The 25527-nt window shown below is 42.2% G+C and overlaps 1 protein-coding gene across 5 annotated transcripts in view; it reads left to right on the top strand.

Moving 5' to 3' along the window:
- The window catches only part of mybl2b (v-myb avian myeloblastosis viral oncogene homolog-like 2b), a 54365-nt gene extending 29769 nt beyond the window's left edge, over window positions 1-24596 (top strand). For 2 of the 5 annotated variants that reach the window (XM_068048467.1, XM_068048463.1), the window contains 9 exons: window positions 1636-1875; window positions 4497-4856; window positions 8400-8542; window positions 13644-13746; window positions 13853-13948; window positions 14558-14671; window positions 20772-20828; window positions 20927-21064; window positions 22913-24596. In XM_068048467.1, the coding sequence (XP_067904568.1) occupies window positions 1636-1875; window positions 4497-4856; window positions 8400-8542; window positions 13644-13746; window positions 13853-13948; window positions 14558-14671; window positions 20772-20828; window positions 20927-21064; window positions 22913-23038 (1377 nt within the window). In that variant the 3' untranslated portion in view covers window positions 23039-24596. The remainder of the gene's footprint in view (window positions 1-1635; window positions 1876-4496; window positions 4857-8399; window positions 8543-13643; window positions 13747-13852; window positions 13949-14557; window positions 14672-20771; window positions 20829-20926; window positions 21065-22912) is intronic. The other 3 variants (XM_068048464.1, XM_068048465.1, XM_068048466.1) reach the window with 3 other exon arrangements.
- The last annotated feature ends 931 nt before the right edge of the window (window positions 24597-25527 follow it).

Here is a 25527-nt window from a genome sequence, read left to right as displayed (position 1 = left end):
TACTTGTCTGCATTACCCACATCTTTGGTTGCATACTTGCTACAAGTACTTAATATACAAAATAACATTTAAAATAGGTATTCTGGTCTATGGTCTATATTTTACAGTGTCAATCCTATCTCCTGGTACTAAAATACTCATCAATATAGGCTATATTAAACTTGTTCTCTTATTACATGTGTAAACATATTTAATATACAGGCTGCTTGAGCCAATTGTAAAGCATGAAGCGTCTAACAGGCCTTTTCCCTAAACTTGTTCGATTTTTCCACAAACTACTCAAACACTTATTTTAAAAAGTACTTCAAAATCACTCTTGAAACTGCCATACCATCTTGTTTAAGGAAGCTATTTTTTTTTTTACCAAAAAGTGTAAAACAGCTTCCTAATGACTAAAATGCTGTAATTAAAGTCTATAACACTCTCATTCTTTGTTTGTATATTATGTTTAATTTTTTGTTACTTTAACTGCTCAATTACAACAATCTCAGGATAATTGCAGGTAAGGAAGGCCACTCAGCCTATCTTAATATATTCATCCAGAAAAATCCTAAAAGAACACCCGCCCCCTCTCCATGTGCCGCCCCTCCCCCACATCCAGTTGATTCCTAAAAGATTCAAAAGTTTTTACCTGCCGTTCTATATCTGGAAGTTCATTCCATGTGTTGATCACTTTTTGTGTGCAGATCTTACTGACATCTGTCCTAGATTTACCATTTGGTGGTTTGAAGCTGCGTGCCCTTGTCACACTCATAATTTAAACTAGTACTCTGAATTGTCTTTTCCACTTCCTTAACTATCTTAACATAAGATCACCTTGCAGGTGCCTCCTTTGCAGGTTGACAATCTCAAGTTTTTCAGTCTTTTCTCATAACTTTGACCCTTGTATCAGCCTCGTGGCACTTCTGTGCACTGTCTCCCGTACGTTGCAGACATTCAAGCACAAGTGGAAACACAGAAAAGCTACAAAGGTGATCCTGAGTTTCAAAGGTTTGACTTACAAGGAAGGGCTACAGGCAGCTTGGACTTTTCAAACTGGGAAGGAAGCATCTGAGAGGTGATCTTCTAGAAGTATATATGAAAGTTGCAGGAAACTTGTATGGGAAAAAAATATATATTGCTGTTAGAATGTGCTTTTGGGTTAAAGCCTGGCTCGGGTATAAAATTAAAACCCGACCTGGGCCCGACCCGACCACAGGCAACCTGAGCCAAGCCCGAGTCCTTTAAATTTTTTTTTTCACACCCAACCCGACACGAATATCCTTACTCTGTTCTGACAGCAGGCTACTTCTGTAGCTGAAGTTGTGGGGAATCATGGGTAAGCCTGATCCCGTGACTTCCCGGAAGCAGCACCGTCCAGCCCGACCCGACCCAAGCCCAAATTTTGGACTCGGAATTTCGACCCAACCCGCACCCGACACACGTAGTCAGCTCTAGTCGGGTTCAGGTCGGGTAGCCAGGCTTTACTTTGGGTGACCGTTTTTCAGTGATGCTTTGAGTTTAAATGGCTTATTTATATTTTGCATTTGGAGCTCATTGTGCACTTCACCTCAATATCAGTCTTTGACTTGCAAATCCTTGGTAATTCCTTTTGCATTGAAGTATTAAAAGACTTTTTTTTTCTATTGACGGCAGGAGGACAGTTTTGCCAGTTGGTCAGGCAGTCTTCTCACGGATAACTCTATACTTGGTGATCATGGACTATCAGGCGCTTCTGAAGCTCAGCAAGAACAGTCTATTTCTGATCAATCTCAGGAACCTAACCAATCTACAGATGAGGCTTCTGGCAGCATGTTCCTGATAGTGGATTCTGGGAGAATATTTTCTCCACAGTCTGCCCCTGAATTCTCTGAACCTCTGGGGCTAATCAAATGTGTAAGTTCTGCAATGTGCTGTGAGCGCAGCAACTCTGAAGTTGTCTGTTGGAAAATATGAAAACATAATATGTGGCTCTTTTCAGCACAGTAGTGTTGCCAATCAGTGCAGGCTCTGTTAATTTTCGTAGCACTTGACTGAAGGACAAGGGTCCTTCTGGATATTAAAGTGGATTCTAATAGATACTGTGAATTGTTGAAGGTGTGTAGTGATCTCTTTTTGAATTGTTAAAAGTTTACATAACTATATTTAAGCTTATTGTGCCACAAAATGGATGCTGCTCCTTACTGGAAGGCTGTATTCAAAGGCTCATTTGTAATGGTCCCTGTGGTTGAATATTAAGGTGAAATTCTGATTTGAGACTTGAACACAAAGAATGGCAGCCTGTCTGAGGTACTTCAAACCTTCTCTCTAGCAGACTGTTGAAATTATTTTAGCGAGGAAGAAGGGGAGATATTGAGCTTAGCCACACTCCGCCGCATGGACGAATTTTTGTCTCTACGTTACAGGGTATTGGGTATTTCTACTTTGCAGCTTGCCTGCTCAGTTAATGATTTGAGGAAGGGGTATGCATGGTCTTACCAAACTTCACCTTCCTTCCTCCTTTCCATCAGGCTCCAAAAACATTTTGGATTCGGTGGTCAGAGGTTATGATGGATAACGTCATCAGCTTACATTGAGGAAGAAGAAATTTAACATACCAGGGGTCACAAAAGTCTTTCAGCAGGGGTTGGGTTCAGTTTACACTTTCCAGAATTCCTCCAGCTGTATTGCATCTCCTCTTAGGCAGTCCATCTGGATGAAGGATGACTTCCACTCCGGTTTATTGGGTTCTGAGATGGCTGATAAGCCCAATGCATGATCTGCAGACTCTGCCACGTGAGGGGCAGGTGGTGCTTGAAGGGTCAATTAGATGAGTAGTTTGGAGGTTTGTGTGCTCCCTCCCACATCTCGATTTCACCTCCGCATGTTCCCAACAAAGTCCCTTGATGTGTGCGATGCCTTTCCGAATGAGCTTCCTCCATCTAGGATGGTCACGAGCCAGGGCTCCCACGCATCGATGGGGATATAGTATCCCTTCAGAGATGCTTTGAGGACATCTCTAAAGCATTTCCACTCTCCTCCTGGGAGTGTCCTGCCGCGACCAAGTTCTGAATAGTACAGCTTCAGGAGTCTGGTGTCAGACATGTGCATGACGTAACCTGCCCAATGGAGCCAGTTTTAGGTGATTAGCGCCCCGATGCTGGGCAGATTGACTGGGAAAGGACGCTGCTGTTGGACATACTTTCTTGCCACCATATTTGGAGGATCTTGCGGAGGCACCTCTGGTGGTACTGCTCCAGTGCTTTGAGGTGCCTACTGTAGGTTGTCCAAATCTTCGAAGCATCTAGAGTCATTGTTATCGAGTTATACAGCACAGAAACAGGCCCTTTGGCCCACCATGTCTGTGCCGGCCATCAAGCCTATCCTAATCCCATTTTCCAGCATTTGTCCTGTAGCCTTGTATGCTATGGCGTTTGAAGACGCGTAGGTTGAACAGTTTCCTTTCTGTTCTGTAGATTATCCCTACATCCAGTCCAATGGCAGACACACACTCACCAACATTTAAGTTAGCTTGGTGGGTTGGAATCTGAGGGTAGATGTGGGGCTATCTAGGCTTGACAGCTGTCAGGTTATTGAACTCCATATATTCATAGCAGTTTGCAGCTTGTTTTGTAAACAATTTTATGCTTCTTTGAAATATTCATAGTAATCTCTTGCATTTTGCAACATCCTTGTTTTCTTTTGTCTGAAGTAGAACAAAGGTTAAACTTCTATTTTTTAAAAACGGTTAAACTGAAGGATAACAGTTCTTTTGAAACTCAATTTTATCCAGTGGTTTGAAGTTATCTAAAAATGCTACCATTGTTTTACCTTGGGGAAATAATTTAAAGGTAGTTCAATCCTAATAACCTCTAGACTTAGTTAAGTAAAATGTTATGGTGAGTACAGAAACTAGTCAAGAAGAAATTGTGCCAGCTGACTAGAGAAAAATATAGAAAAGTATTTTAATTGCAATTATTGTTTCTTAAATAATATAAGTACACTGTTGAATAAGCATTTCCCCAATATATTGTATGTTCATTTTCCAAATGTTTAGATGCTGCATTAAGTTATTCATGCTCAGAAGTGTTTAAATATCTGTGACATCTGCATTATCAAATGAACAGGCTGGTATGGAAGAGGAAGTATGTGCAATATGAAATGTCTTATCCTTCCTCTGATATTGGGTAAAGCTGTACCTGATTGAAGATGGAGTTATTGATTTATCTTTCCCATTCTCTGAGACACCACTGAGTCAAGTGGTCACTTTTTCATCTGCAGTCACTTTCAGTTGGGTTTTGATGTAAAGTACTGGCTTTTCACTTCAGCTGTTATGGAGTTATGAACACGATGGCCCGAATGGCCTCCTGTGCTGTAAATCTTTCTATGTTCTATGTTAATTCTGCTTCCAATTCTAATATTAATGGAAGGGTGAAGGAATGATTCTGGCAGCAAGGTGATAACCTAAACATACTGGAGGCAAGCTCTCATTTCTACTGAAATGGTCTTATTAATTGTGCCTGTTCTCCATATTTAAGGATCCAGATGCATGGTCTGATCTGTCATGCTTTGATTTACCGGAGGATCTCATCAAACAGACTCCTGATAAAACCACACAGCAAACTTTGACAGAATATCGCATTGATGCAAATACCATCTCAGACCTGAGCAAAGGTGCAAAGAAGGGTGAACTCATCCCCATGATCACCTCCCCAGTTGCAGGAAGCTTCAGTACACCACCAACAATCCTGAGGCGCAAGAAGAAAACAAAAATTACACTTTCACCAGTTAATGATAGCAGTTATGGTAATAGTTTTACGATCTTTGAAAGCAGTACCAGCAGCAACATGACTCCAAAAAGTACTCCAGTGAAGAGCTTGCCTTTCTCACCATCACAGGTAATATTCCAGTACTGAGCAATCATCTTTTTGCCCTCCAGGCTGACTTACAACAAAATAAGAATGTGTGCATGACCGGAGAAGACCAATATGATTCATCTGGATAGTTCAGCTATAAACCACTGCAAATTAATAATGTAAGAGTAGTTGATAAAGACTGTGCTGATTTAAGTGATTTGTTATATTATTTGCTAAAAATATGATGCGTCGTCTTTGTCTGCTTTTTTTGGCCTTTTTTCACCTCTTGCACTTCCTCAGGAGCTGAGGTTTCTGCTGCTGGGCCTCTGCCAATACCCCTTTGAAAGTGGTTACACCCCAGCAGCTCAGAGCTCTAATTTAAACCTTTCTGCAGGAAAGCACTTTTCCTGCACTCAGTGCCTCTCCTTGACACCAAGCTTGAGTTCAGAAACTTGGTGTCTGGGACAACAGATGGCTTCTGTGGCAGGAATTCTCAATGAAAAGATTGAGAGAAGGCCAAATTCCTGTGGGAGAGGTTAGTTGGCTGTGCTTCCAATTTCCACCCGGTCTGCTTTGCACAATCCGTCTCTAACACTTTTCTGGGCTATTTTTCTCCATCTTTTGTTTTCCACAAACATCTAGCTCAAATCCACAGTCTGCTAGCCCACCTCCCTTAAGCCATTGTGCTAACTTTGTCTGCATTGTATCTGCTTTTGCCTCTGGAATGTGGTTTAAACCCAAGTGAACAGAACAATCACTGTCTCTCTGCAAGAATGTATTTCACCTGGAGTTAGGGGACAGATTTACACCAGGTTGCTGTCAGTCCATATCCTCTCCATAATTTTGATAAGTGCCTCGTCAGATTTTGGCCAAACTTCTGGTCCACAATTACTGTTTTCCTTTCACAAATGGATCAACTTGAAACCATGCCAGTTTCTAGAGTCTTCTGTAAGAAGTATTTAATTGCTTGGTGATATTGGGGGATTTTAATTACCCAAATATAATTTGGGATAATTTTAGAGTAAAGGGTGGGGGGGTGGGGATTTCTGGAATGTGTTCAGGAGAACTTCCATGACCAGTATGTTCTCGGTCCAACTAGGAAGGAAGCATTGCTGGATCTGGTGCTGGGAAATGAGGTGGGCAAGTGAACCAAGTATCTGTGGGAGAGCACCTGGGTAAAGCAGTCACTGTATCATAAGGTTTAGGTTAATAATAGAGAAGAGCAAGAAACAATCTGAAGTAAAACTTGTAAAGTGGAAGAGTGCTAACTTCAATGGGATGAGAAAGGATCTAGCCAGTGTAAAATGGAACCAAAGACTGACAGGGAAAATGAACAGAACAATGGGTGATCTTTAAGGAGGGGATGATCCGGTTACAAGCTAGGTGTATTCCAGCAAGGGGAAAGGTAGGGGAATGGATGATGAGGGAGATAGAAAATATGATGGAAAAAAAAGAGATGTCTGATGCGTTTCAGGTGGATTCTTTCACATAGAACCAGGTTAAATACAATAAGTTGAGAAGTGAAGAGGAAAATAAGACTGGCAAAGAGATTATGAGAATAGAATGGCAATTAACATAAAAGGTAACCCAAAAATCATCTTCTGGCATGTAAATAATAAGTGGGTAGTAAGAGGCGGGATGGGGCCTACTGGGGCCAAAGAAGGTGATATACCCATAGAAGCGCAGGACCAAGGCTAGAATGCTCAATGAGTACTTTCTATCGGTGTTTACTAAGGAAAATGATGCTGACAAAATATCGATTAAAGCGGAGTTGGTAGAGGTAATGGATGGGGTGAAAATTAAGAAGCGGGATGTACAGATATACTGGAAAGATTGGCTATGATTAGAGTGGATAAGTCACTTCATCCAGATGGCTGGCATTCCAGGTTGCCAAAGGAAGTGGGCGTGGAGATAGCAGAAGGGCTTGCCATAATCTTCCAGTCTTCCCTAGATATGGAGGAGGCGCCAGAGGATTGGAGAGTGGCAAATGCGACACCCTTATTCAAGAAAAGGTGTAAGGACATCCCAAGTAACCACAGGCTGGTCAGTTTAACATCAGTGGTGGGTAAGGTTTTAGAAATAATCAGAAAAAATTAACAGGTACTTGGAGAGGTTTGAGTTAATTAAGGAGAGCCAGCGTGGATTTGTAAAAGGCAGATCATGTCGTTTAATTTTTTTTTGATAAAGTAACAGAGAAGGTTGATGAAGGGAATGCAATGGATGTTGTCTATATGAATTTTTTAAAAGGTTTCACGAAGTGCCATATAAAAGACTGGTTAACAAAATTGAGGCTCATGGAATAGGAGGGTCAGTGTCAGCTTGGATTTAAAAAATTGGCTAAAGGACTGAAAACAGTGAGTCTTGGTAAATAGTTGTTTTTCAGACTGGAGGCTAGTACACAGTGTTATTCCCCAAAGGTCTGTGCTAGGACCGTTGCTTTTTTGGTGGATATTGAAATATGGAGTAAAATTTCAAAGTTTGCCAATGATACCAAACTTGGAGATGTGCAAAAGTGAGGATGATGCAAATCAACTGCAACCGGATGTATGTAGGCCAGTGAATGGGCTGATAAGTGGTAGGTGGAATTTAATACAGAGAAGAGTGAGGTGATGCATTTTGACCAGAAGGGATGGAGAGAGACCATCTAGACTTCATGGTACAGTTCTAAAGAGTATGCAGGAACAGAGGGACCTTGGCATCTATGTGCATCGATTTTTGAAGGTGCAGGACATATTGAGAGTATGGTTAGCAACACATATGGCACATTGGGCTTCATAAATAGAAGTATTAAGTACAAAAACAGTGAAGTTATGCTGAACCTTTATAAAGCTCTGGTTAGACTCCAACTGGTGTATTGCATCCAGTTCTGGTTACCATGCTTTAGGAAGGATGTTAGGGTCTTTGAGAGGGTGCAGAGGAGATTTACTGGAATTGTTCCTGGGTTTGAGGGATTTTAGCTACAAGGTTAGGTGGGAGAAGCTGGGGTTCTTCTTGGAGCAAAGGAAATTGAGGGGAGATTTGATAGTAGTGTACAGGATTATGACATTTAGATAAGGTAGACAAAGAAAAGCTGTTCCCATTAGCTGATGGTACAAGGACTAGGGGGCACGGATTCTAGGTTTTGGGCAAGAGATGCAGCAGGATGTGAGGAAGTACATTTTTACACTGTGAACGGGAATGATCTGGAACTGGCTGCCTATGAGGGTGGTTGCAGCGGAGACAATTAATGATTTCAAAAGGCAATAGGAGGGGTACTTCAGAGAAATAAACTTGTAGGGCCAAGGGGAATGGGACTGACTAGATTGCTCTGTAGGGGATGAGCATGGACTAGATGGTCCGAATGGCTTCCTACTGTGCCGTTATGACTCTATGACCTAAAGTTTAAAATAATTTATGGTGATTTTAACCTAATTTATCTCTGTATAGTTTCCCAGTCCTAGCCCCACAACGTACTCCACTCATGATTCACCTCTTTCTAATTTTGTTTCTCTGTGGGACTGCGTCGAGTGTTCGGCATTGATATTGGAAGGCTGAAATAGTTGAAAATACAGGGTTTATTTTTTTCCTCTTTCCTCGCCCTTACAGTTTCTGAACTTCTGGACCAAACAAGATAATCTTGATCTAGAGAATCCGTCTCTTACCTCAACACCAGTTTGTAACCAGAAAATCATAGTTACAGCCCCACTCCAGCGAGACTACACGCCCAAAGTTCAAAAGGAGAATTCAGTGTAAGTAGCTAAGCTAGTAGGCAAGACTACTACAAAAACAAAGTACTGCGGATACTGGAAATCTGAAATAGAAACAGAAAATGTTGGAAATACTCAGCAGGTCAGGCAGCATCTGTGGAGAGAGAAGCAAGTTAACGTTTCAGGTCGATGACCTGTTATCAGAATTTGGAAAAAGTTAGTGACGTAACAGGTTTTAAGCAAGTAGAGAAGCAGGGAGAGGGGTTGGAAGAACAAAAGGGAAGGTCTGTGATAGTGTGGAAGACAGGAGAGATTAAATCACAAAGAGGATGATGGTGTATGGCAAAAGTGGATGGTAATGAACAAGTAAAAAGAAAAGCAAAAGGCAGGATTTTCCACGGGCGTCGTGACTCCAACCTTGAGACCAAATGGGGATCCTGAACCTGCACTTAACAGCAGTAAGACAGGAGAAGCTATTTTCCCAGAGGCAACCTCCTAATTGGCTGCCTCCAAACTCTCCATCCTTGCAGGCTCCCAATGCTGCAGTGGCAGTCCCCAACGGGAGAGGTGGGCATTGTTGAGGCAGGTCAGAGACTGTGAGGGTGTCTCAACATGGAGGTACCATTGGAAGGGTAAGTTTTTAAAATATAATTTCAGAGGGGCTAAGCAGGTAGGCTGCTTGTCTGGGAGGGGAAAGTCCTCCAGATGGACCACTGGGGCCTTGGGGTCTGCCTTTCCTGCCCATGGTTCCCTTGTTTGGGAGATGGAGCCTCCAGCTCTGACAGTCCCCTGAACTGTCGCGGGGAAGCTGCCTCCTTTAAGCTGGCAGTCTCCACATACGGCATGGTGGGGGCTGCTGTGCCACCAGCAAACTGGTAATATTGCCCGTAATTGAGGCCTCAAGCATGCAAATTGGCTACTCGCTTCCGTTCAGCAGGCAGCTGATCAGTTTCCCCCGCCCATTGCTGGGAACTCGCCTGGCGGCAGGAATGCGTTGGGGAGTCGTCCCAGCGCGGATGCCTGCTATTTTCACGGTGTCCCATCCGCCTCCAAGCCTGCCACCTCGGGGCCAGTAAGATTCTGCCCAAAAGATGAGTCTGGAAAAGATGTAAATGGGAAAGCAGAATCGTCACCAACAGATGCTGTCCAAAAACAAAAAAATATGGGGGGGGACAAAGTCGATTACAGTTTTCCTTTTTTCCCCCACAAATAAAAGGATGGGATAGGTAAACTAGTTATCTTATTTATTGTGAAGTATCTAGCATGTCATTGTTAATGCAAAATCCTTAATTTCCTTATTTTGTTTCTCTTGCAACAAAGGTCAACAGTTGTAAATTGGACCTGATGTACTTATTCAATAGATCAGTCCACTTTTGATTGATAAAGGGATTCCTGGAACTGCTCACCATTCCCAACATATGGAGCGATGCTTCTGATTTGTACTACATATATGTGGGGTAAATTCTGTTGGTAGTCCTATACCATGAAACTAATACAAAATCACCAGAGCTTGTTAAATTCCACTCAGAGCATTGATGATTTTACCTGGAAACTTAAGACTTATTTCCAAGAACTGTATCACATCAGTTCCTGACAACACAAGTAAATTTAAAGCTGGTGTGATTGGAGGTCATCGACCTGAAACGTTAACTCTTGTTTCTCTCTACGTAAATGCTGCCTGACCTCCTGAGTATTTCCAACATTTTCTGTTTTTATTTCAGATTTCTAGCATCCACAGTATTTTATTTTTGTACAGGAATTGCTTATTAGCGTTACAATAGGATGCCTTTTTAAAACAAAAAATCATGCTGATTTTGACCAGATAATGCAAAATCAATAGTTTACATTTTTTGAAATGTTTAAAGCAAAACATTTATTGATCATGTGGCCAATACATGGTAAGCCAATGTAGTGAGACCATTGCAAAAACTGCTTATTGAATGCTGCACTAACTACTTTTTTAATCTAGTAAAACAAAAATCTAGTGTCAGCTGACGTCTTCAGAGTTATGTAGATTGTAAAAACCTGACATGAGATTTTAGACCTCTTTTATTTACATTGCAACCTTGTGAAAGTGCAGTATTAATCATTTAACCAAAGCACATGAAATATATAATTTAGACTGACCTCCAATGTAATTAAATCTTTCAGGTATTTAATGCACAAAGCAAATGGCTGACATCAACAAATATTGACTTGTGTCTGAGTAATTCATTCTAGATAATAGCTTCAACAGTAATTATGTCAGCTACCTTATCTGCAAAAAATAAAAGCATCAAAAACTCCCCACCATGTAGATTTTTTTCATGAAAAGGTAAATATAATGCAGTAATCATTTTGGTTGGGGTGGCAGGGCTTTGGATGATGGCTGTAAATTGCTTGAATATTGCTGTCTCAGTTTGTGATGCATTCTGACCATAATGAGATTGCTATGCTGTTCATCCTGGGCACCTATTATTTTCTAATGCAGGTACTGAGTATACTAAGAGAGCAACATTCAATGTGCTTACGATACTTGTGTGTGCGATCTTAATGCTGAACTCAGTTGCTACTTTTCATATAAGTGAAAGTACTTGGGTATAATACTGTAGAAATGCTTTTTTTCAAAATCCAGCTTTGTGGGCTCGTGAAATTATTTTGGAGCTGGGCTTTTTGAGGTTAGACTCAACATTTTTATTCATCTCAATTGTGAATCTAGTACTAACCTTATAATCTGTATTGCTGCAAGAGAGTGTTTAATGTCCTAACACAAAGTTTCCGGTATCTGCTGGTGAGTCACAGCACCACTGTGTGTTGTTTTGGTCTGAAGTTCCAATAGAGGTCTAAGAAGAGTATTAAACAGCTCAAAGAAGTGGTGTAAAGACCTTTTTTTTGTAATCTAGGTCAGTCATTCACCAGTTGTCTATCCACACCCATTGTCCTGAATTAGGGCTGCATGTTTCTCAACAATTTATTCTATGTAGTTCTGCAAAGCAGAAAATAATCTAAAAGGCTAATGGAATGCTAGCCTTTATATCTAGAGGATTGGAGTATAAAGACACAGAGGTTATGCTGCAGCTGTACAAAACCCTGGTTAGACCCCACTTGAAGTACTGTGAGCAGTTCTGGGCACCACACCTTAGGAAGGATATATAGGCCTTGGAGGGAGTGCAACATAGGTTTACAAGAATGATACCTGGACTACAGGGGTTAAGTTGCGAGGCCTGTTTTCGCTAGAATTTAGAAGGTTAAGGGGTGATCTGATTGAAGTCTTCAAAATAGTAACAGGAAAAGACAGGCTAGATAAAGATAAACTATTTCCACTGGTTGGAGATTCTAAAACTAGTCTAAAAATTAGGACCAGACCGTTCAGGAGAGATGTTAGGAAGCCCTTGTTCACGCAAAGGGTGGTAGAGGTTTGGAACTCTCTCCCACAAACAGCAGTTGAAGCTAGAACAGTTGTTAATTTTAAATCTGCGATAGATAGATTTTTGTTAAGCAAAGATATTAAGGGATATGGGCCAAAGGCAGGTATATGGAGTTAAGTTGTGGATCAGCTATGATCTTATTGAATGGCAGGATGGGCTCGAGGGGCTGAATGGCCTGTTCCTATCTTCCTATGTCCTATGTTCCTATGTAGGGTTTCCGTGCCACCAAAACGCACGCTGCTGAACTCATCATAAAATTTGCACAATATCCATATTTGTGCCAAAGTTATAAGGAAGCAGCAGCACAAAATATTTTATATACTGATAAATTGTAGAGCAGAATATAAACAAATTGGAGATCTTTCTAGGTCCGAACCCAGGCACAATAGATTGCTGAGGTGCAGTGAATGTTCAGAAATCATGTGGATAAATGTACACATTTGTAAAGGAACTCATCTGATCTTTTTGCCCTACCCTTTAAATTAATGGAAGGAAATCTGGTGCGTTCCTTTACAGCTATGCACTTCCACCCACTTAATTATTCTGATATTCACTGTACCCAGGCAACCCAGGGCACAGAGCCAGGAAAAGCTCCCGTAGTAACTAGAAGGATAAACTTCAGCCAGCACTGCTGTCAGTGGAAATGTCACCGTGCAATTACATCATCGTAATTCCTACAGTAACAGGATTTATAATAAATACACAGTGTACATACCCAGTTGTGCAAAATCAAATCCTTTAAATAAAACAAATCTAACTAGTATCTTCTGGTTTGGCTAAGTTAACACACACACACATTGAATATAATATTTGAATAAAGCACAATAATAAATTAATTACTGCTATTTATTTTATGCATTAAGCTGTTTTTTAAAAATCCTAATATAAATGTTCAATTTATTTTGCTACAGTGTCAATACCTCCATTCCTACTATTAAACATTTTGTATTAAACTGAGACAAGATTCGGTGCTTTTATCTCTTTTTGTACTGTCACCATGCCTTCTCGTTATCTACTGTAATGAAATTTTGCAGGAACTGGGTAGAATTGAATAAAACTAACCATATCCCCTCCCAAAAAAAAGTTGGTTTGCTCAAAAAGACCCCCCTCTCCATCTTGTTCAGCCAAGCAGCAGGTAATGAGTCAAGTGTCTTAATGAAAAGTAACATTTTGGGTTGTTGCTGTTAGCACCAAAGAGCCACCATATTAGATCAAAGGGTCCAATCAAAAAGAAAAGTTCAGATCCATTGTGTTAACTACATTAAGTAGGTTCAGAAAAACAGTAAACATAGAATATTGAGTTGTGTTTATTTCACAAGTTTGAACTTGTGCACCTCACAAGACGTTTGAGAGTTGTATGGCTGTTTTTGTTTGTAAATGATAAATACCAACCGACTGCGAGTAGCCTCTAATTTGAAAAAAATTGCATGTGATTTGCTTCTTTGGCTACGTTCAGTACACTTGTTTTCCTGGCTTTTCTTAAAAGATTAGGTTACTAGAATTATCATTTTTGATATGAAATATTAGATTTTAAAGTGTAAAATGGTAAACTTTAGTCTTAAATTGACCAAATGTAGTTGCACAATTTCTGTAACCACTACTAGAAGGAAAGAGAAGTACCTGTTATCAAATGTTTCTGTACTACTTCAGTCATATATTAAATTGTAATGTTTGCAGTTGAAGGAATATGAAATTTGGTGTGAATTGTTCCTTTTTTTGTGTTTTTATCTTTGTAGGTTTCGAACACCCAGAAGTCGCAGATCTCTTTTGGACAGTACACCAAGAACACCTACTCCTTTCAAAAATGGACTGGAAAAATGTGGAGCAGTGAAGCCTCGTGTACATATTGGCTAGTTCATGAAAATGATTAATTCCAGTTGCATATGCTTCCATTAAGTATTTTAATTATATATATATATATCTTTCTCTCCTTTCATAAATCTAGTATCCAGCGTCTCATTTTGAGGAGGATTCAAAAGATGGTTTGAGGAGCATTTTGCAGGAAGAGGAAGCTCAGTTAGTAAAAAGAAAGCAGCATGGGGTTAGTGTGTGCATGTGTTCAGCCAATAATATTTATCTATTTTTCTTCTCTGGTCATTTTAAAAAATTCACATTTTTAATTGGGCTTTGAGATATGTGGTCACATTTTATGAAGCTGTTGTACATGTTGTTGTATATTTATAACAAGTATCTTATGGAACTATTACATAGGTTTTCATTTTCTTGTGATATCTATTTACAGAGGTGCATGTTTTAAGAGCTTAAATAATCATTACCACAATGATATTTCTCACAAATTTAACTTCAGTCTCATGAAACTCATAATGAAATCTGTGTTTACTGATTCATCTTGTGTTGAGATGATTGTAGGAAAAAGCTGAAACTGATGTCAGATGCATGGGGCACAGTCTTCAGAGTTTTCTCTGGAAAGCCTCACAAAGGGACAAAGCTCAGTGGTTCCATCTCTTAACTTATATCACACAATATATGAAATGCAACTTTTATTTGGTCAGTTATTATTTATAGAAGGCATTTTAAAATCGTGCCTTGCAACACGTTAAATATTTGTATTGTTGGAACTTTGTGATTTGTTTAAAATTCTGCAAAGAAGCATCTGTTTAGTAAGACCTCACTGTACTTGTTTGTACAGCTACACAGACCTCTTATGAAGAAAGTGCGAAAGTCTCTTGCTTTGGATATTTTGGAAAAGGATGGGAGTAATATAAAGCAGGCTGTGCCCAGCACCGTCAGCACAAGCAAACAGGTAACGTGCTCGCAAGCGTGGGTATGCAAAATGTTGATCTGCAATAAAAATCCTGTAAACTATAATGCATGTCTTTTTGTGTTTGAAGACAGTTGAAAAATTTCTTTGTTTTTTTGCTTGACTTGTTATCTATTTGAAATAATAGTCTGGAGCCAAAGAACTGTTCTTCAATAACTGATCGAAATAATTGTGTTAACCATGCTGTTTTTAGATATCTTAGCAGTTGCATAACAGATTTCAGGAAGAACAGATAAGTAGCAGTTTTGCTCTCCCAGCGATGATGATTGAGCAGTTGGCTTTCAGTAGAGGTGGAATCATCAAAGCACTTAGCCATGACTTTCATTTTCTGCTATATCTGGATGGAAATGGGCAGGTGATTATTTTTTGGGAGGTACAAGGGGAAAGGAAGGTCTTCAACTCTCTTCTGAACTCCAATATTTGTCAGCAAATCTCCTGGCTTAGTTTTTCTCTAAATATCAGTCTTTTTGGCCCTGATGTTGGGCAAACCTAGGGCTGAATTTTATTCGGGCGCCGCGCTGCACGGCAGTGCCCTTTCAACTCAACATGGCGCCCGCATTTAGCGGCTGTCACAGAGCCCCTGTGATATTATGCGCGGGGGCTCATTAGCGTCACTGTGCCGAGCCACCCCCCCTCCCCCCAATATTACATGGGGAGAGGCGGGACATTCGGCACAGTGAGGAACCCTTTGACAGTTGTGCAGCCCTATTTTAAGCGCCCCAGCATCTGCTTCCTGACAGCTGTCAAAGAAATACTCCTTGACTACTGAAGAGTGGGGCTGCTGTCAATCTGGCAGCAAAGCAGAAAGAACTGCAGAAATCCAGCAGGCCAGGCAGGATCTGTGGAGAGAGAGAAGCAGAGTTAACTCGTCCAAGTTCACAGACCTGAAAGTTAACTCTGCTTCTCTCTCCACAGATGCTACCTGACCTGCTAAGTAACCCCAGCACTTTCCACTTTGCTGCCACATACTTACCTTGCTGTGTCCCAGTGTCCTGTGAAGTTGCGATCCTCTGCTGCCACTCAAATGTAACATTCCTTCTTGTAGGCCTGCTGCACCTGGGTGAATAATCTTAATTTTGCACATTCCAGACATGAGACTTAAATAGACCATAAAATGTATTAGAGGTTTACAGAGAACACACTGACACAAATGGGAATGCATGGGTGTCACAGCAATGTAAAAACGTGTTCCTCACTGACATGTGTGTCCTTTTCTCTGTGCGAATGATGTGTGCCAGCATGTAGCACCAATATCACATCCCTTTGCACCGTTGGCCCTTCAGAAGAGCCAACGTATGCAATAACATCATTGCCATGCCACCATTACACATGAGCATCTCCATGGATGCGGTGACATGGACATTGGCTCAGTCAGCTGCTGCCTCTAATGGTTTACACGGGGATGCTGCAGATGTAGACTGGTGCACAGCAGGTGAGCAAGGGTGATGTGTGGCTTGTAGAGCTCGTGTTGGTTCCTATGGAGCAGACAGCCTTTGTCTGATAAGCCACTCCCGTACATCCCTAGCTAGTACTGTGTGCTGAGCCTGGGTGCCATCTGCCCTCTCTTGCGTCTTTCATGTTGTAGGCCCTCAGCGTCCTCATAGTCCGAGGAGGAATCCTGTTGACATCTCTCCTCATCATGCAAGGCCTATTGGGTGCATAGTTGTGCAGAGCAGCAAAGAAAGGAGCTGGCTTTTTCGGCCCGTAGTACAGGACATCACCCTATCCATCCAGGCATTGGAGGCGCTCTTTCAGCATGCCGATCTCCTGCTCAGTGGCTGGCATTGTATCTCTCCTCTGCAGCAGTGGTGGAGCCTCTCACCGGTGTCGGGAGCCATGTCTGCAAAGGATAGCCCTTCTCTCCAAGAAGCCACCCCTCCATCTGAGCCAGTTCAGTGAACAGCGGTGACAGCCGGGACTGGCGCAAGACCCAGGTGTCATGGCAGCTGCCTGAGAAGTGGTCATACATTTGTTGCAAGCATCTGCGGTGTTCATATTCCAGCTTCACCTAGATTGAGAGGGCTCCTTTAATGGTGACGTCAGCAGGTGGTAGCCTGGCAGTAGGCCTCAGGGCCACATGAGTGCAGTCTATGAACATCACAACCTATGGTTCTCCGGCAATGGTGCTAGAACCAATGGCCCTCTGGGCCTGACTGTGAGAGTCTGTTCTGAAGCGGACATCCTCACTGGCCCTCCGGTGCAGGGCATTGGTGATCTCCCAGATGCATCAGTGCACTGCTGACTGTGTGACCCCACAAAGGTCTCTGGTGGGCCCCTAAAAGGCTGCCGAGGTATCAAGCTTGAGAACCGCCGCCACTATGAGGATCAAAGGAATGGGATGTCCACCAGAGCCCATGGGCTGCAGATCCTCCTTGAGCAGGTCACAGAGAGGTGTCACCACCCTCTTTATATGCGCAATCTCCTCTGACCCTGGTGCTCTGACATCCGATGGCATGTCATGTGGGGCCTGTAGATGCAAGGCAACTGTCATGGCGGGCTCACTTTGGAGGCTGCTTCTCACGACCGGGGGCCGCTACGTGGATCACACCTGCCTGTGTGCATACAGGTCCTCTCGTGCAGAGGATCTCACAATGTAGGATGCGACCTACCTATTTCAATGTGATAAATAAAGTTGAATCCTGCATGTATACGAAGTTTCCTAACAGGGCAGGGATTGGTGCTGACGGGTAAATCAGCTGCTTTCCTGGATCAACTATGTGGTGTGCCATGGCATTGCCCATCTTGGCCAACACTCCGAGTGGCACAACATGACCACATCAAGATCCTACCAGCTGAATTGATTGCCCCCACCATCCATAGCACCTTAATGCTCCTGCCCTTTCTGGCACCCTCCCCACACACAGGGTGCCTAGTGTGCCAGTGCCCCCTCACAAACACAGAGCTTACACTGTTAACGGAGGGATGGTAGCACAGCTTTCCCTCCAGTAATCCCAGACCCCCTCCTTTTCAGAATGCAGAATGCAACCCCTGTGTATTCCCCCTCCCTCCTCCCTTCTGTAATGCAGAGTGAGGACCCACCGGCTTTTCAGATCATGAACGGGATGGCACACGATGGCCGTCCGTTCAATGAAAAATCCGGCAGTGTCGGTGGAGAGGCAGAGGGATGCATAATCAGCAAAGGTAAGTAACCATTACCTTATGTTGATTGTGGTGCAGCCGAATGTGGCGGCGGTGGGGGGGGGTCCCGTTGCCGGTAAAATGCGGCCGGCCCATCTCAACGTCACAGGTCGAGGCTGGCCTTTCCCTGCTGCATTTTACCGGCCCCACGCCACGACTCGCGGCGTCGAAAAGCCAGTAAAATTCAGCCCCTAATGAGTGCCTAACTTGAAATACTAAGAGTCGGTTGCATTTTTGTATATAAATAGAAGAAGTTGTTTTTAAAAGGGACTGTGTCTGTTAACAAATACATGTTCCAGCACCAGGAGGGTTTATAAGAACATAAAAAATGGGAGTAGGATTAGGCCATTTGGCCCCTCAAGTCTGATCTGCCATTCAGTAGGATCATGGGTGATCTTCTACCTCAACTCCACCTTCCTGCTATGACCTTAATCCCCTTAGTATCCAACAATCTATCAATCTCTATGTTGAATGTACTCAACAACCTAGCATCCACAGCCTTCTTGGGTAGATAATTCCAAAGATCCACAACCCTTTGAGAGAAGAAATTTCTTCTCAACTCCAGTGCTAAATTGGGTGAAGGTGCTAAATTGGGAGAAGGCTAATTATAACAATATTAGGCAGGAACTGAAGAATTTAGATTGGGGGTGGCTGTTTGAGGGTAAATCAACATCTGACATGTGGGAGTCTTTCAAATGTCAGTTGATTAGAATCCAGGACCAGCATGTTCCTGTGAGGAAGAAGGATAAGTTTGGCAAGTTTCGGGAACCTTGGATAACGCGGGATATTGTGAGCCTAGTCAAAAAGAAAAAGGAAGCATTTGTAAGGGCCGGAAGGCTAGGAACAGATGAATCCCTTGAGGAATATAAAGACAGTAGAAAGGAACTTAAGCAAGGAGTCAGGAGGGCTAAAAGGGGTCATGAAAAGTCATTGGCAAACAGGATTAAGGATAATCCCACGGCTTTTTATACATATATAAAGAGCAAGAGGGTAACTAGGGAAAGGGTTGGCCTGCTCAAGGACAGAGAAGGGAATCTATGTGTGGAGCCAGAGGAAATGGGTGAGGTACTAAATGAGTACTTTGCATCAGTATTCACCAAAGAGAAGGACTTGGTGGATGATGAGCCTAGGGAAGGGAGTGTAGATAGTCTGTCATCTCATTATCAAAAAGGAGGAGGTGTTGGGTGTTTTGCAAAGTATTAAGGTAGATAAGTCCCCAGGGCCTGATGGGATCTACCCTAGAATACTGAGGGAGGCAAGGGAAGAAATTGCTGGGGCCTTAACAGAGATCTTTGCATCCTCATTGGCTACAGGTGAGGTCCCAGATGACTGGAGGATAGCCAATGTTGTTCCTTTGTTTACGAAGGGTAGCAAGGATAATCCAGGAAACTATAGGCCGGTGAGCCTTACATCAGTGGTAGGGAAATTATTAGAGAGGATTCTTCAGGACAGGATTTACTCCCATTTGGAAACAAACCAACTTATTAGCAAGAGGTTTTGTGAAGGGGAGGTCGTGTCTCACTAATTTGATTGAGTTTTTTGAGGAAGTGACAAAGATGATTGATGAAGGAAGGGCAGTGGATGTTATCTATATGGACTTCAGTAAAGCAAGGTCCCTCATGGCAGACTGGTACAAAAGGTGAAGTCACACGGGATCAGAGGTGAGCTGGCAAGATGGATACAGAACTGGCTCAGTCATAGAAGACAGAGGGTAGCAGTGGAAGGGTGCTTTTCTGAATGGAGGGATGTGACTAGTGGTGTTCCGCAGGGATCAGTGCTGGGACCTTTGCTCTTTGTAGTACATATAAATGATTTGGAGGAAAATGTAGCTGGTCTGATTAGTAAGTTTGCGGATGACACAAAGGTTGGTGAAGTTGCGGATAGTGATGAGGATTGACAGAGGATACAGCAGGATGTAGATTGGTTGGAGACTTGGGCGGAGAAATGGAAGATGGAGTTTAATCCGGACAAATATGAGGTAATGCATTTTGGAAGATCTAATGCAGGTGGGAAGTATACAGTAAATGGCAGAACCCTTAGGAGTATTGACAGGCAGAGAGATCTGGATGTACAGGTCCACAGGTCACTGAAAGTGGCAACGCAGGTGGATAAGGTAGTCAAGAAGGCATACGGCATGCTTGCCTTCATCGCTCGGGGCATAGAGTATAAAAATTGGCAAGTGATGCTGCAGCTGTACAGAACTTTAGTTAGGCCGCACTTAGAATATTGCGTATAATTCTGGTCGCCACACTACCAGAAGGACGTAGAGGCATTGGAGAGGGTACAGAAGAGGTTTACCAGGATGTTGCCTGGTCTGGAGGGCATTAGCTATGAGGAGAGGTTGGATAAACTCGGATTGTTTTCACTGGAACGACGGAGGTGGAGGGGTGACATGATCGAGGTTTACAAAGTTATGAGCGGCATGGACAGAGTGGATAGTCAGAAGCTTTTCCCAGGGTGGAAGAGTCAGTTACTAGGGGACATAGGTTTAAGGTGAGAGGGGCAAAGTTTAGAGGGATGTGCGAGGCAAGTTCTTTACACAGAGGGTGGTGAGTGCCTGGAATTTGCTGCCGGGGGAGGTGGTGGAAGCAGGTACGATAATGACGTTTAAGAGGCATCTTGACAAATATATGAATAGGATGGGAATAGAGGGATACGGTCCCCGGAAGTGCAGAAGGTTTTAGTTTAGGCAGGCACCAAGATCAGCGCAGGCTTGGAGGGCCAAATGGCCTGTTCCTGTGCTGTACTGTTCTTTGTTCTTTAAATGGCTGACCCCTCATTCTGAGACTGTGATCCCTAGTTCTTGACTCCCCAGCCAAGCGAAACGTCTTCCCGACATCCCTGTCAAGCCCCTCAAGAATTTTATATGTTTCAATGAGATCGCCACTCATTCTCCTAAGATTCTAGTGAATATAAGCCTAGTCTACTCCATTTCTCCTCACAGGCCAATCCCCTCATCCCTGGAACCAGTCTCGTGGACCTTTGTTGCACTCCCTCCAAAGTAAGTATATCCTTCCTTAGGTTAAGGAGCGCAGAACTGCACACAGTACTGGAAGTGTGGACTGACAAAGGGCGTATATTGTTTATATCTTTTATAAGCAGACAGAAGACTTTTTATCAAGATCTTTGAACAGCTCTTCAAGTAAAAAAGATGATACTCTGAACAGAGGTTTTATTATACCCAATAAAGAGACAAGCTTTTCCTCCACGCATTCTAGACTGGAAGCTCCATTATGGGTAAGTAGCATTATTAATTGGAAATGTGTTTTGTTTAGGTATTGTCTATAGAAATTGCAGACATGGACCAATAAATTTCTATCTTGCTACAAAGTGTAGAGTTCACAATTTAATGTAACCTTTTTGATTTGCAGTTGCTTCTGTCTTGATTCTTCAGCCCACATGTGATTTCATCTCTATGAATGTCTGTTATCTCTCTCCACAAAACATCTTTGCTTTCCAGCACAATTTGGTGGCTTAACCAAAAGACTGAAGCATTCTGCTTCTAATGTCCTCGCAATGAGTTAAGAAACATTCAAAGGGCTGGATTTTAAGCCTGGTGGTGGGCGCAAAAAAGGTGGTCCGCATGCGTGAGCTGCTCATTTAAATATCCCGGTTTGCCTGACCCCTCCCCCCAGCACCCACAAATCACATGAACGGGGCGGGCTGTCCGACGCCAGCAATAGCGGCAGCTGACTGTGCGCAGGTGCTGGCGTCATTTTTAAAGGGCAACCAGATGCTGGCTAATTAATTAAAATTTTTAAAGGGAAACATCCACCCCACCCCCCCTCCCCTCCATTGTTCATATCACAATTCTAATGCCCCTTTACCACCCCCAATAACAAAGTTCTATATCTGCACTTCTCCTGGCCATACCCCCCCCCCCCCCCCCCCCCCACCAAAATACTTGCCTTTCAAATATGACCATCCGCCCAACAGTTCATCTATTCCCACCATCGCCTATATGATTGATCAAAATGTGACCCCCTTCCCCACCACTGCGCCGCCGCCTTTCCCCAGACAGGAAATTGAGGGCGCGCAAGTGCCGGCTGCCGCTCTTCAGATTGCGGCCCATCCGTTAGATCGCAGGTAAGTGTATTTAAATATATGCATTTAGTTAATTATGATGTGTTAATCCAGGTCCCGTCGCCCAGCAGCAGGGGGTCCGCCACGGAGCCTTGCCACCACCGCGAAGATCGGGCCCAGCCCTCCTGGCATCTGGCTCTGTGGCAGGCCACTGCCAGAACGATTTTCTGCCGCACCCCCCCCCCCAACCATGCAGCCCGATGTCGGGAACCTTTTAATATCCAGCTCAAAATGTTTTCTGGTATCTAGCCAACTGTTTAACTAATGGGCAGTTCACACTGAGTTTATGAATTTTCATTTGTCAAAAATTTGTCATCTTTCCAAATAACCTGTGTAACAATCAAGATTTGTGTTCACAAAATTTCCAATATGCTACCTGTCTTTTAAGAACATGTGACTGAATGGGGAAGGATTGACCAATCGCAAACATTGCAGGTAACCTGTACCAGGAAACATTGTACAGCATTTAGAATTTCTTAGGGTTAGGGTATCTATCAGAAACTACATTAAATACAATTATACTAGAACTTCAAGCTTTTGAAGCTGTTTGGCAAGAGTAATTTAGATTTTAGATTTAGATTTTTAGATTTAGAGATACAGCACTGAAACAGGCCCTTCGGCCCACCGAGTCTGTGCCGACCATTAACCACCCATTTATACTAATCCTACACTAATCCCATATTCCTACCACATCTTCACCTGTCCCTATATTCCCCTACCACCTACCTATATTAGGGGCAATTTATAATGGCCAATTTACCTATCAACCTGCAAGTCTTTTGGCTGTGGGAGGAAACCCGAGCACCCGGAGGAAACCATGCAGACACAGGGAGAACTTGCACACTCCACACAGGCAGTACCCAGAATTGAACCCGGGTCGCTGGAGCTGTGAGGCTACGGTGCTAAATACTGCACCACTGTGCCGCCCTTTGCATGTCAGAACGGAAACATGTTTTGTAAGTGGCATTTGAAAATATTTTTTCCTTTGATTTCTGATTGCAGATGAGCAGTGCTTGGGAAGCAGTAGCCTGTGGAAGAACAAAGGATCAGCTTATAATGACTGAGAAAGCCAGGAAGTACTTAAATGCGTTCAAAACAACTCACACCTCCAGGACTTTGATTTTATAGTGCGGCGTAGAATAGTTTAAAAATACTCTATCTGAATGACTCTTCCAAGAGAAAGAATTACCTTATGGAAAGAATACCAGGAACAGAAATCACCTTGGTGTTCCAGTCGTAGTTTGTGTCAGGACAGTATCTCATCATGGTGAGGCGAAAGATTGCCCGAAGGACAAACAATTACATAAATACAATATGTGCACTGCATTATTGGTTTGGAAGCTTCAAATCATAACGTGATTATTGTAGCCTTTCTTTTTCTTAAATCAATATACAAGATTTCTTTTGAACGTTAATCCCCTAACTCTCTCACTGGAAGGCTTCATTGTTGACCAATCACAGCACAGCGAATATTGTGCTTAGTGGTGTGATGCCATTGAGAAGGGTTCTCTAAAGATGGCTTATCATGTTTGTTACTGTAACCTTTTTCCATGAACTCTTCAAATTGAAGATGCACTGTCTTTACTGCTTATAGATATAAGATTTTAGCACCGAAATCTGAAATTTAAAACTCTTAATAGTTGTTCCAACAGTAATATGAATTAGGAAGTTTGCTTCTCCGAGTTTTGCAAAAATTCTCATTTTATAGCTCTTGTAAGACAAAAGATGTGCATTTTTAAAAGCTGAAGCTGAAGAATGTTTTCATTGTGATGGAGCATAGAAATACTATAGTACTTGCTCATGTTAACAGGCATTTGAGTTATACATGCCAGTCTGTTTCTAAAGTAACTTAATTGACCTTCACTAACATATCCTCCCAAGTTTGTTAAAGGTACTTAGGATTTTCAAATAACAAAAGCATAAAAATGTGTACATCAATTTATTTTACATGTTCATTAGCAAAGCATTTTTTAAATTCCTACCATTCCAGAATTAGGATTGTTTGTCACGTTTTATGATGCATAAATAAGAAAGGCCATTTCACTTGCATGCCATTAAAATTTATTCAGCAGCCATGTAGACTTCCCCAAACATTAATTTTTCACATACACATGAATATGCCAGCATCCAAATGGGTTATAAATCAGGGTGCTATCCATTTTAATACTCTCCATTATTTGCAGTAGCCTTGTGATGTCCTCTGCACTGTATGAAAAGTCTTGTTATGAATTCTCTGTTTGCTTTTTATCTCTGGTGGTGGTCTGGTTTTGTGGGTAGGGTGGGGATGGGAAAAGACCCCATTTTTGAGTTGAAGTTTTCTGTTCAGAGTATGACTGACTATTTGTAATTTGTGTTTTTTGGTTGATTAACAGTGTTACTTTGAAAGAATTGTGCCCTGATTGACTAGTCTTGAATTGGTTGAAGCCAATGGGCAGATGTGGACACAGTACTACACTTTCATAATCTTTCCAGCACTGGGCAGTATCTGCACTATCTTCCTATATTATATTTCTGGCAGTACATATACTGTTCCAAGGCTTCAGAGAACTAGTCGTGAACATTGTTAAAGTTTGGTATTTATCCTAAGTTGTATTTTGTGTGCCATGGCTCCTAGATGGTTTCCATAAGAATTCTGAATGCGTTGGGATCCATAACCTGGGCATGTAAATGTACTGTGTACAAGTTGGCTTTTTGTTGCTGTGTAATCATTGGAAATCAAATGCATTGCCTACCATTCTCTCCTGGCATTTCTGAAACTGAAAAAATAACACCTGCCAGGCCAGTGCATATTGGCTTATTTATAGGTTAGCTAATGCACAGAAGCCAGACGATACTCTTAAGTTACTGAACCAGCACAATACTTGAATAATATTATCAGTCCACAGGAAATTAATATATTCTTTACAGAATATATTCCTTGAAGTATGCTAACTAACAGGACTTTTGGAGAAAGTAGTCAAGTTTGACTCCTCCAGCCTTTCAAACTGTGTACATGAATGATACAAATACCAGTTCGCCAATTGAAGTTTGGATCTCCAGAACTAAGATTGAGCAATCTGAACTATGATTCACGCCACACACAGCAGTTAACCGGAAAAATTAATGGGGTTTTTGTTCAGAGCTCTGTTGCAAAAATGAAAAGGTTAAAAAAAAAGTCCACTTAGGCTGCATACCTGCTCATTCTTGAAGAGAAAGAAAAAATGGAAAGATGTCCTTTGTTTTGGTTTGGCATCCCAAATGTATATAGAAGGCTGTCACTGGGATCTTCCTAGAATAGTTCTTTGCAGGCAATGTTGAAGATCAGTTTGGGTAGGTTTTCTGAGAAATACAGCAACAGACGTTTCAGGTAGGCCTTACAACAGAAATGTGGCAACAGGTGTTTCAGTTCCCATACATTCAATAGGCAGGGTTTCTAAAAATGCAGGAGGAAAGAGGAGACTGACATACTGGACATGCAGGGTTTCTTTTTAAGAGAGCGAAATGAGCTGGGTTTTTCTTGGCAGGCAAAAACAAACTTTTTTTTAACAATTCAAAATGAAACAAAAACATTCCAGAGATTAAACCACTTGACCTCTATAAATCGTGACCTGTCACTTCTCTGTAAACATCTTCTCCAA

Source organism: Heterodontus francisci, chromosome 16 (genome assembly GCF_036365525.1).
Source record: "Heterodontus francisci isolate sHetFra1 chromosome 16, sHetFra1.hap1, whole genome shotgun sequence".
Classification (NCBI taxonomy): Eukaryota; Metazoa; Chordata; class Chondrichthyes; order Heterodontiformes; family Heterodontidae; genus Heterodontus; species Heterodontus francisci.
The sequence above is the reverse complement of the archived record's forward strand: the minus strand, read 5'-3'. Positions and strand labels throughout refer to the sequence as shown.